Below are 12,502 nucleotides of genomic sequence, written 5' to 3' on the forward strand. Positions count from 1 at the left end.
TTGAGCCTTTATAAGACAAACTTTATATTGGATTTCTCAGATAATGACAATTGCTAACACTAGTTTGCTTCATTAGTCTGAATCTCATACACTGGCTTTAAAGGTAGTATGTTCTTTGCACTGTGTGCAGTCTTGCATGCTTTTCTCAGACAAAAATAAAAGAAGCCACAAAATGAATCAAAACTTTGCCCCAGGAATGAAGGAATAAATTATCAAGCATATGGCCAGAGAAATACTTAAAACAACATGACTACAACAAATTCTGTAGATTATCTTTTCCCAGTTGGGTAAATTCCTTAAGTACAGTGAAGTTCCATCAGCTTCAGCTATGTATTAGCATCTGGAAGGATTTACAGTTTTTCAGGTTACTACCGTTCTTTCTGGCAGAAAGGCCTTATTGATCTTGTCCGCGTTAAAGCCAATGAGAATCTTCCATAAACTTGAGGAGAAGACAATCCTGTATATGCAAAAATAGTTTAAGTATAATTGCTCAAAGCTTGCTGTAAAATATTACATTGCAGTACAGATGTAAGTGGAGTCTCAGACTTGCACTGGTGCTTGATTTAAAATAGTGGGAAAAAAAAGTCTGGCCAAACCAAACCATCGGTATCTTTGAGTCCACTATCTTGGACTAGCTGTTGGACTTTTTTGACAGTCAAATGCTGGACACACAATTAACCTGGACAATCCATTGTTACTATTGCACCTGCTTTAACCACTTTAATTTGTTCTGGTTTAGGTTGAATTAAGACAATGCAGTATAGCATTTACACTCTAAGATTCTATAGGCAAATGAAGCGGCTTCCACACAACACAGTCTTATACAACTTCAAAGAAAATAACAAATACTTCATTGATTCCCTTTGTACAAAAAATTGCCAACTTTGTCTACACAGTAGAAACTGAAGAGGCAAAGTCTGTATCCTTACATAAATGCACATACATATATAGGTATATATATGTACAGATGTTCATACTATATCGATACACAGAAACACAAACATATGTATATATGCAGATATATACATACATATGGAAAACATGTTTGTTTAGTTTGCATAATTCAAGAGAAAAACATATCCCAAGTTAGGGAAAGTCTTCTGGCCGCAAAGTCACTAAATCAAACTTGGAGTTCATGAGCGATGAGTGTAAGCACGCTGGCACAGGCCGAGCCTTGGCAATCAACCATACAGCTTGTCAGTTTTTAAAACAACGCTGTCCATGTCGTGGTAGCCTTTCCCATTTAAATGTTCACTGGCGCAGTCATGACTGTAGCTGTAGCCCTGAACATCGCTGACTGACGATACGGTGTAGGAAGCAGTGCGCATTGCATCCGAGTGGCTGAAGCTGTGCTCAAATTGGATTTTGTATTGATTCCAGTGTCTGCGCAAAACAGCTTGGACCTATGCCAGAGAATAAAAAGAAATGAACATAAAACACTTGGAAAGATAGCACTGGACTTCAGTCTTTGATGCCTGAGTGCCGTAATAAATGTGTCTAAGCAAATCAGGAGAATTTCCAGCAAATCCTGGAAAGTGGGGTACCTACATGTGAAACATCACATGAGATGTTCTGAAAGATTTACAAATTAAGCAGGCATTATTCTTTGGCAAATCTGGTGTGAAATAATTACATTTTGCATTTGTAGCGTACTAGGTGCTCAGGAAAAGCACAATTACAGAAGGAGCAGCAGCAACATATTTTTCTGCTTTCTCGCCTGTGAACTGAAGTACAGTGTGGCCAGATCAGATTTACAGGTGAAAAAAGAGAATTTCTAGTCACTCTTATATTCAGAAGGCCACATCCTCAGCAGCTGTAAATTCTTACACTCTCTACAAACCATAATATACATTTGCTATGGTTCTGGCACAAGAAAGTCTTTCTTAATTTCTGACCATACCTTAAGCAAATGAATAGAAGGACAATTTCCCGAACTCGCTATTTCTAGCAGGGTTAAAAATAAATCTGATAAAACAGCTGAAGGCCCCGGCTTGTTTACACATCTCCACTGAAAGGATGTGATGTTTATTGTAGCCTTCCTCTACTACAGCATGGTTAAACACCGGCACATAGTGGATTGCCCAAGTGTCACATTCACCAAAGTGACATAGAATTAGATTTTCAGTGAAGATGCCAAATGAGGAATGCTGAGAATGGTAACAGCTACTGTTGCTTCTTTTTCAATTGATCTTTTTTTTAAAACGTTTAAAAAAAAAACCTTCCCACGGGTAATAAATATTTAAATAATTACCTCTTCAGCCAAATTTTGCACATGAAGTATTCCTGCAGTGACTGGCAAGCCACTGGCTTTCAAGTGATGCTTGAAACATTCATCCAGCAGTGCACCCCAAGTCACAAGCCTCCTTCCCAAGCATGACCTCCCTTTCACTGTTACATACTAAAGAACTAAACAGCAAACAAGGATTTCCCCAGTTGATATTGTAGGTAAATATTTTTATGATTTTTATGTCTTCAGGGTTTCTTTTGTGTTTGCTTTACATTTCCCTATCGCTATGGCTTTTTTTTGTCTAATTTTACTCTGGCTTTCATTGTGAAAAAAATAAATAGAAGAAAAGGGATGTAATTTTTATACTTCCTGCAGTCTGGTATCAGAATCCTCTGTTTAAAGAAGAAATTTGTATTTTTCAAAAATCCCTAAGAAAATGTAAAAGGGTAAGGGAAGAAGCAGCAACTGAATAACATAATAAAGTAGTATTTTAGAGCAAAGAAGATGCTCTTTTACTGTTCATAAAACCATTCCAATCCACTCAAATAATCTAAACACAAATCTGCAAGCACTGAAATCAAGTGTCTTAATGCATCTGAGTATTTGGTCCTACTGCTCTTCATATCAAAATTCTTTGTTTTTTCTAAGTTTAAATTGAGAGTTCTTGTTTCTTCACAGGAAGTTTTTGATTCATTATTTTGCATTGCATAGCAATCGGTTACGTTTTCACACAGGCCAAATCCATTTCCCATAATTCCTCATAAAGCCAAGAGAAGAGGCATATTCAGAATTCCAGCTTTTCTGAGAAGGAAGTTTGGAATTAATTTCTAAATCATCTCTATCAATCAGTCTGTGGATATCACTAAGCTATGTTCCATTTTTCTCCTCTCCTGAATAAGATCAGTGTCTTATTGTAGACAAGCACTCAAAAAACTACTTACTGAGTGATTTTTCACTTTAGACAAGAGAGAGGACAGTCGAGAGATGGGAAGCCACCAGCAACTGCAACTAAATGGTTTAACCAAGGCAACACTTGGAAGGAATCCGGAGTTGCCAAGAAAACCTTATGCGCGGGTCCTCTCCCAAATTTCCTCCCCGTTGCTTCAGTAACACTTAGGTCGTTTGTCTTATTTTCAATTATGAATAATATTTGTATACCAGTCCTAAAGGATATCAGTCCCCATAGCTCAAGAAAGCCATCAGTATCCCTGCAAGACAAGTGCCCCTGGGCTACTTCTGGGGAGACAACAGCCTGTTCAGCTTGCTTTCTTGCCAGGGACAGGTCGCTGTGGCTGGTGCTTCCTGCAGGGGCATACACCGTTTCCTCTATGTCTGCTCTAGTGCCCACCACACTCTCAGTGCATTTTTAAGTGAGGGATTTCTGGCATTCTTCCTCTCTGTCACTTCTGAAGCAGTTTTTCACCTCTGTCCTACTACATGTCTATTCTTGCAGGGTGTTACAGCCCTTCATTTATTATTACTGTCTTTCAGTTTTCTCTAAACTGTCCAATCAAACATTTACAGAAGATGGGAAAAATCAATGAGACAACTAATTTGCACCACTAATTATACTATGTTTAACAATATGCTTGTCTACCTATGAAGTGAAAGCAGAACTTTTACCATTCTTTTCTCAGCTTTGAGCAGTTGCAAAGAACTGTAAATTCAGCTTAGGAAGGGTAGCACTTTTTTACTTTGTTATAAGCAAGGATATTAAGCAATGCATTTAATGAAAGAAAGTAATGTAATATATTTAATTGTATTTCTCAGTCATTAATAGATATGCCAGTGCCAACTGGGAGATTCTTGCATTCTCACCTTATTAATTAGTAATAGCTCTTTCTGATGAGTTTTCATGAAGGATTCCTTCCAGTCAGCTCCTTAACATACTAGTAGCATGATGCTCAGTATAGCACAAATTAAACCACGCAGCAGCCAACAAGGAGAAAAAAAACACCACAACACAACCTCACCCATTGGTAAAGGGATTGTATAATTCTGTAGATCTGAGCCCATAATCTTTACTGAAACAGGCAAAGGAAAGAAAAAAAACACCAAACAAACCCCACAAACCTTAAACGGATAGTGTAGGTCATGACTATCATCAGTTATTAATAGTTCAGTAGGAATCTTTCTTTTCTAGTAGGAATCTAGGACAAGCTTCTCCTCTGACTGCAGCCTGTGTCACCCCAAAGGCTGCTCTAGGCCAACTCAACCTGGGAAACATGGTGAGGCAGTCGAGAAGCATCCTGTGGGATGCAGGGACATAAGCAGAGTACAAGCGTCCACAGGGAAGCCTTGCCGCAGACGATAAAAATGAAGGGTTTGAACGTACGCACTTGGCTGCAGGAGGTTTGTGACACACAGCTGCAGTGCGTGTTAGACCTGGATTTAACAGACCACCCTGGCTCAAGAAGTTTGGAAATGTTCCTTGGCTACAGTCAAGCAGCAATTTGGAGGACAAGGACATAGCAGCGATTTTTTTCCTGTTTCTTAGTTTCTTTTCACTAGAACTCTCTGCTAGAGACCACTTTTATTCCTTTTTTGGCCAGAGGTAGCCTGCAAGCCATCACTTGAACAGGGTTTGGCTCCTGATATTTGGTACAGAAAACATTAAAAGGTACAGTAGCTGTTGGGAAATGCTAGGACTTTTAGATAGAAAGTAATTAGTGTTTTTAGCATTTTTAATTGCTAATAACCCATTGGAAAGTCTTTGTCCCACCATCAAAGTGTTCATTCCAATATAAGCATCACATTTAAAGCACAGACTTGCTGCACACAGGCGTTCACACCACTCTCTGATGCCTATCATTTTGTCCAGTCTCTAATGAAGTGTTGCTAGGACAGGTGATGAAAAAACAAAAGCATTGTAGACTTTGTTCACTGTCATGACAGCAGCAGAATATAACGGCAACAGAATATACGTGTCCTTAGGCTCACAGATGCAGAATCTCTTAGTAGTCAAAAGAAAAATTTTTCATCTGTGCATTTTTTCCTAACTACACTGTCATCCTCCTCATGGATTTCCTCACTGATGCAGTCATTTACAAAGCAATAAATCCCTTCTTGAAGAAGTTGTAATGAAAAAAAAGTTAATAGTGGTCATCGAAGCACTGAACCCAAAACTGGTTTAAAAAAGCGTAAGTTTCCATTCTGTATAGAGCAAATACAGACATGCTTGTTTAACTGACACAGCCAAGGCATAGGGTCTAAATATTAAATGCTTAAATTAATAAATGTTAAAATGGCTGAATTCCCCTTTTAACATTATCCCGCCCCCAGATGTTCAAGAAGTGATTCAGCTGTTACTGTTTGCAGGAGTTGTGGAAGAGATCAGCCCATGGTGAATTTAGAATGCTAAGTTAAGGGGATGACTCGTGTTTACTTTACTTACACAGAAGAAAGTGTGTAAAAATGTGAGTTTGTAACAATGGAATATTAACAGATACAATTCCTACGGATTGTAACTGCACGAAATGTAGAACAAAGAAACAAACAGATGTGCAGGAATGAGTGTAGGATTGTCACTGTTCCTCTGCCAGTAGTGCTGGAAAACTACCAGTTAGTTTTTTGGTGGGGTGTTTTTGTTTGGGGTTTTTTTGGTTGTTTTGGGGGTTTTTTTGGTCTGGTTTTTTTTTTTGGGGGGGGCAGTAGAGGGGTTGTTTGCAAGAGCCATATTAACAATTCTGTATATGTATATATATGTATATGTATACAAAGAAATATAAAAAAGAAAAGTATAATGAATATAATAAAAGTTGTTACTCTACCTCTCCATTAAAGAAGCAGAAAATTGTAGCCACCAGTAGACCCTGTAAAATAAAAATATTCTGGTGTGTTTCACATGCATATGGATTTCTTTCAGATTTGAGATAATTAGAGGCTTCTGGTAAAATTCAGATATAAACAGCAAAGAAAATGCAGTACAAAGCTAAACTTGGTGAATAATTTCTAAAAATACATTACTAAAAAGCACTGGGCCACCAAGCTACCAAGATATGGTTTTTTTTCATTTAAGAAATGAAAATTCAGCATAAGAAAGTTAGTCATTTATAATGCTTCATGAAGTTCTTTAAAAATAAAAATTACATGATCATTTCTCCTTTATTTACTTCACATGTCAACTGCTGTCTAGCTCAAGTGAGCAAAAACTGTTTAACGCTTCCTACCTGGTAGTGCATGAGGATGTGCATCACGTAGTCATAGACTTCCTCAGCAATCCGGCCTTCCGGTCGCCATGGAAACAGCACAAATTCAATGCCAAGCAGCGGAACAAGAATCAGGGTTGCTCTCACTGCTTTCATGTACAGGTTGGATTCTGCCTTGTGGGTGTCCTTCAGCTTGGTTATAAGAACACGAACGATATTTAGCAGGAAGAAAAGATTCACCTGTCAGAAAAGAAAATGATACTGAAGATAATCTGAAAAATAAACCCACTCACTGTTTTGTGATACTAAAAACCAGAAACTGAAGAAAACTCATACTACATAGAGAGCATTGTGATTGTACAATAAATATGAGTTTAAACTCTTTGAAAACACCTTTAAATAACTGGGAGTGGGCTCTAACATCTAAAAACCATCCCTCTAACTTACTAAGCAAGTGTCCGTCCATCCACATAACTCATTTTTCCAGTGTCAACAGTCCCCACACCTTTTTCCTCTGCTTTCACGACAACAGTACACAAAAGCTACTTTTTTCTTTTTCAGATAAGAATTTGACAAGTGTATAGATAAGAAAAAAACATATTTACAAAAAATAAAAAGAAAGAAATTTGCAGGCAAAATGCCGCTAACAAGGAACTGTATATTCCTGCAGACAAACAGCAGATTCAGCATTCGCACAGTGGCCAATGGTTGGAGTTTTGTATCATTCACCAGATCTACAAACGAGGCAAGAACTGAGATTACACTCTATGCCATTCTCACGCACTGCTGAACTGGATTATTTCCATAGCAATTAAGGCTTTCCTGGTTAACAGGATAACTCTTTTTTCAGTTTCACAAAAAAATAAATCCCAAAGTGAAATCTCAACTGTGCAGACTGTATCACTGTAAGCAAGCACAAGACTAACACGCACACGTGTACGTATATGTGTGTGTACACACACGCACACATTCCCCCCCCACACACCCCAACAGCCTAAAGATGTGAGTCACTGGAGCAATTATTACACTGTGTGTCCATCTATGGCACAATAATGGCAGTCCCTTTTAGAAACCAGAGCTAGAAGAGACCTTGAGAGCTCAGCCAGGCCCATCACCTTGCCCAGAGGCTGGACAATGCTGCTGACGGGACCTGCTATGGAAGGGAGAGATTTAGAGTCTAATGCTCTTATCTCTTCTTCCAAATAACTGTCTGTCCTTGTCAACAACTATCTAGAGAAAAAAAGGGGGTAGGGGAAGAAGCCAGCAGACAGACAGACAGACAAGTCTGGTCCAAAAGGACAAGGAACTCCAGGCCTAGGGGGAGGCCTCTGTCTTGCTGTAGGATGAGATCAAACAGGGAAGCCATTTCAGACCATGTGTGTGTCACCATGACCTCCACAACCCTGGCAGAATTCTTTCATGTTAGTTAAGGTTTTCCACAATAAACAGCTGTGTATTGTTACAGCAGCATGGCGCTTGGCACATATGTGATGTTATTTATATCCTACTTACATGCTATTTAAATAATTTTAACAGGAAATTGTTTTACATAGGAAACTACTGCATGAATTTCTCCTGGAAGTCTCCAGCTACCTTTAAGCTTTGTTTAAGCAACCAAGGTCTTCTCATTCTTTCTCAAGGGTTTTATTTAGATTTTATGCAGCCCATGATCCTCATCCAACTTCCTATAGTACACACAGACAATAAGTCCTTCCTCCATTTCTAAATTTAATCTTTCTCACTTAAATCTACTAGTTCAACATCAACGTGTCTCAAACACTGAGTTTTCAGCACTCTCATGTTCTGGTAACTTGGCCAATTCCTATAATACTGTCCTTGAATGCTAACTGAAGATGAAAGTTGCAGCAGCCAGGTGTAAAAATATCACCCAGCAAACTATATCATTTGCAACATGTTGAAACACACAGAATTTTCCTAAGTGTTCCATTTACCCACCCAAACCAAAAAGCACAAAAGATAAGCACATGAAGAGTTCTCCAATAGGGCAAACAGAAAAGATGAATGAGGCACAGCAGAGGACAGACGAGAGCAGTATGAGTGTCAGTAAAAGTATGCAGCACCAATTTTTGATGAGTATCTCTTCTGTCACAAATACAGTGAGATCAAGATAAACTGAATTCTTAGTTACAGTGATAAAAACAGGTCTTGATTTTAGCAAGGTAGTGAGTAGATTTTTACATTTAAGCAAAAGTAGGCCAGTGGAACTACTTGCACGCATCTTCTCATGAAAATGACTGTGATGGTTTGTAAAGCCCCCAAGGAATCCTGTTGTGCTAGCTCCAGTATGAACACAAGTTAAAATACTGGCAGCTTCACAGTGACCTGAAAAGTGAATCAGGCAAATGAAAAAACAGACCAGGTAATGCTATATAAAATGAAATCATGGAATTGTTATGATTGGAAAAGACCTTTAAGATCATATCTAGTGTAAAAACTAACATCATCCTCTACTGTTTCATTCCCATACTATTTCTTTAATTGCGGTTGCTCTAGGCAACATTTGCAATTAAATGGTCAACTGAAGACAACTTCAATCAAAATGCAGCCTATGTCTGCTCCCATTTCCAGTTTCTTTGGCAGGGATCTGACCACAGTTATGTACTAGCAGGGACTGTAAAAGCAGTGTTATTGTTAACTTTATGTAACTGTAGGATTTTCGGTGATGTACAAGGGTTAAATCCCCATTGGCTTCTGCCAACTCTCCCTGGCACCCACTTGACATTCCTCTTCATGTTCTTTAAGATCTTGCTCCTGCAAGTAGAAACAGCATCTTCTCTCTTGTTATCTAATTTGCAGTTTAATATTGTTGCTTAAATGTCTACTAAAGCAGGTCGTGCTTAGTAAAGTGTGAAAATTGTTTCTGGCAAGCAAGCTGCTTAAGTAAATGAGGTTTCTGTTCACAAAGCCTAAACTCATGCGTTTCATCTTCTGTCTTTATCCCTGGCTTGTCTCTTCTGAATTGACATATTTCATTTTTTGTTACCGAAAAGGAAAGCAACTCCTTTAAGGTATTTTCACATCACAGGCAAGGTGGGTAGTTATGTTTAAACTTTGTTATTCCTGTATTGTTTTCAAGTAAGTTTACTAATTGTACCAAGGCAAGAAAAATACAAGAGAAACACCTTCAGAGAGCTCATGAAAAATATTGGAATATCAAAAGTATACATATTTGCAAATTGCAAAGAGAACGGACACAGATTCTGCCCAAACCAAACCCCAGAGGTGATTATTCTGCCTCCAATAACATAAAAAAACATTCTTAGTCTTGCCTTGAGTGGAAAGGAGACTTGACAATTTGAGACTGATCCAGTACATTTGAAACCTGTAGGTGTCTTGCCACTGTTTTCAGTGTGACTTTGTGGAGGCCACTGCTGTGAAGCAGAAAATGATACTACATCCTAAAATGAGGTCACTCCATGGAAGATAGTATAGCCTCATAATTTTTACATAACTTTTTCTGTTATTTAAGCAAGCTCTAACAAATATAAATTATGTCTTAGCTTTACCGAAGTGATATATCTGTATGATATATCTATAATGTCCACATCTGGAATACTGTTTCCAGTTCTGGGCTCCCCAGTTCAAGAAGGACAAGTAACTACTGGAGAGAGTCCAGCATAGAGCCACTAAGATGATGGGGGGACTGGAGCATCTCCTGTAGGAGGAAAGGCTGAGAGTGCTGGGTCTGTTTAGTCTGGAGAAGAGGAGACTGAGGGGGGCGTATCTCATTAATGCTTATAAATATCTAAAGGGCAGGGGTCAGGAGGATGGGACCAGACTTTTTAGTCCTTCCTTGTCACTAGCATTTAAGTGAAATGATAAGATTGCAAAACCTGAGTTTCTTGAAGGACAGGGACCTGCTGGGTTAAGTGAGAGTCCTGTGAATGAAAGTCACCTCTATTAGCTTTGGGCTCTTACCAACTTTATAAGAGCATGAAGAACAGCCAGAAAACAAATTAAAACCACAAATTATTATCTGAAAAATGCCTACCAGCAGAGCAGCACATATAGGGCCATGGATGATGTACAGCAGGTGAGTATCAGAGCTGATCCAACAACTAGACAAAACAAACAGGAAAAGAAAAAACACATTTGGCATTTTCTTATCTGTGGTATTCCTTCTTCTCCCCTTAAAGAAAATATAACAGTTTTGCAAGGGAAGTTGAGATGCTACTTACTTGTCATTATAATATAAACTTCTAGCAACGGCATGTATGCAGGCAGGGATTAGTGGAAAACCTGTGAAGAAAAAGCAATGTTTTCTTCATATATAAACCAGGCTAATAACTAAGTAAACTTGCAGCTCTTGCAAGAATCTTCTGTATTTTCACCTCATCCAAACTACGTACCTGCAGAGCAAATAAAGAAACAGGGACCAATTCCATTTCTGTAGTCTCAGATTTCTTTATGAGGGGTGTATAAAATCTTATTCCCCACTGTCTTGCCAAGAAAGTCATAGCAAATCAAATCATAACTTTTCAGAATGCAAAAATCTTCATTAAGACAGACTGCAATCTGCAATAATGCTAAATAGGTAAGTAATATTAAAAAGGTAATTGTATATTTGACCATAGCATGATTGACAGTGTTGATCATGTCCTCATTAATACTTGCTGGGTATTCAGAAAACAAGATCACCTGCAAAACGAGTTTGAAATCAGATTCTGGAAATGAGGCCAAATCCAAAATTTAAAAAGAATAAACAAATTAGGTATCTGGGGTCCTTGACACTCTTGTGGTACCTAATTTTTTGAAACTGCTGAGCCTCTATGCTCTTCTAACCACATCTCAGCTGTGTCAGTAGTGGGACAGCTTGTGACCCAGGTACCAAGTGACGTTATAGCTAAACACACCAATACATTGAAGCTGAGGAGAAAGTCCTCACTTGCACTTTTTGAACATGCTATTGTGTATTATCTGAAATGGCCAGGTTTGGCTTGTTAGTTTTGGTACTGATATTACTTTCAGCTATTCTGTATTTGCTTAGTGAACAATACAGGTCAAATGGAACTGCTGGAAAAATAAATCCTTGGCCATCTCTAACTCAGCTCAGAACCTCCACCCTAGATGTGGTGAGACTTCTCTGAAAACACACATTCATTCCTGAATAAACATCTTCGAGATGAGGAACAATGAAGAATTACTTCTTAATGTCTTTTTTATAATAGGAGGTTATTTTCTATAGACAAAGGAGGAGTTGCTTCCTGACTCCAGAAATGCATAATCTCTCTTTCAGCAAAGATAGAGGTGCATATGTCTTCCTACGTTAATAGTTCTAAGCCTGTTAAATCACTACAGACAAAGAAGAGGGGTGTGTCAGTGTTGTTCAAAGCTACCAGCTCAGAGAACCAAAGGGACAGATGTTCAAATTCTCCTGAAAAAGAGATAGCATTCGCCTGAAAATATAGAACATTAAATTGCATACCCCAACCAAGAAGATAATACCACATCAAGTGTTGTTTCTCAGCAAAAACAGCCACCACAATGAGAGTATGCAAGTAAATGCCTTCACACAGCATCCAAAAGTAGTTGCAGCCCATCAGGTACAGGTAGATGAACTGTGATACTTTGCAACTAACCTGCAGAAAAAAGCAGAGTACAATAGAAATTTTTAAGTTGCAAAAATCTCACAGCTTTATTTGCAAAATGGAAAAAAATACTGACAAAGTAAAATATTAATGGTTATTCTGCTTTTCACCTCAATTACTTTTTTAAATAGAATTTTCATGGAATTACAATTTCATACTTTAAAGTGACAAAAAAGTTGTTAACTGAGTCTACATTTTTATTATTCAAACATGAAGACAGCATGATGGCAGAATACTGTCATATTTTCCCTTATTGCAAACATTGCCACATTTGAGCATTCCAGTCAATAGTGAATCCTTAAATTACTCGATGGTAACCACATCAGAAAATGATGACCCTCTCAGTTTTACCAGTCACAGCATATAACTACTTCAGAGAACAATTTAGGTTTTTAAAATGCTTACAATACATCCAATTTTAACTTAGTCATAACTGCACTTCAGGTCAGTTGAGAACATGCATAGTCAGTTCCGAAAGGAAGCTCTATTGACCTGCTTGGTGGATGAGGGGAAGGCTG

General features: G+C 38.2%; 1 protein-coding gene across 1 annotated transcript; it reads right to left on the bottom strand.

Annotated features, from left to right (window-relative positions):
• Positions 1-1,126: 1,126 nt before the first annotated feature.
• Positions 1,127-11,975, bottom strand: CALCRL (calcitonin receptor-like; the record flags this gene model as incomplete). The annotated part of the gene is made up of 6 exons (XM_010185788.1): positions 1,127-1,403; positions 5,998-6,039; positions 6,397-6,615; positions 10,388-10,454; positions 10,575-10,635; positions 11,822-11,975. Coding segments are annotated over 6 exons (765 nt in total), but the record flags the coding sequence as incomplete, so codon positions are not given.
• Between the last annotated feature and the right edge of the window lie 527 nt (positions 11,976-12,502).

The sequence above is a fragment of the Mesitornis unicolor genome, unplaced genomic scaffold (genome assembly GCF_000695765.1).
Source record: "Mesitornis unicolor isolate BGI_N332 unplaced genomic scaffold, ASM69576v1 scaffold956, whole genome shotgun sequence".
NCBI lineage: Eukaryota > Metazoa > Chordata > Aves > Mesitornithiformes > Mesitornithidae > Mesitornis > Mesitornis unicolor.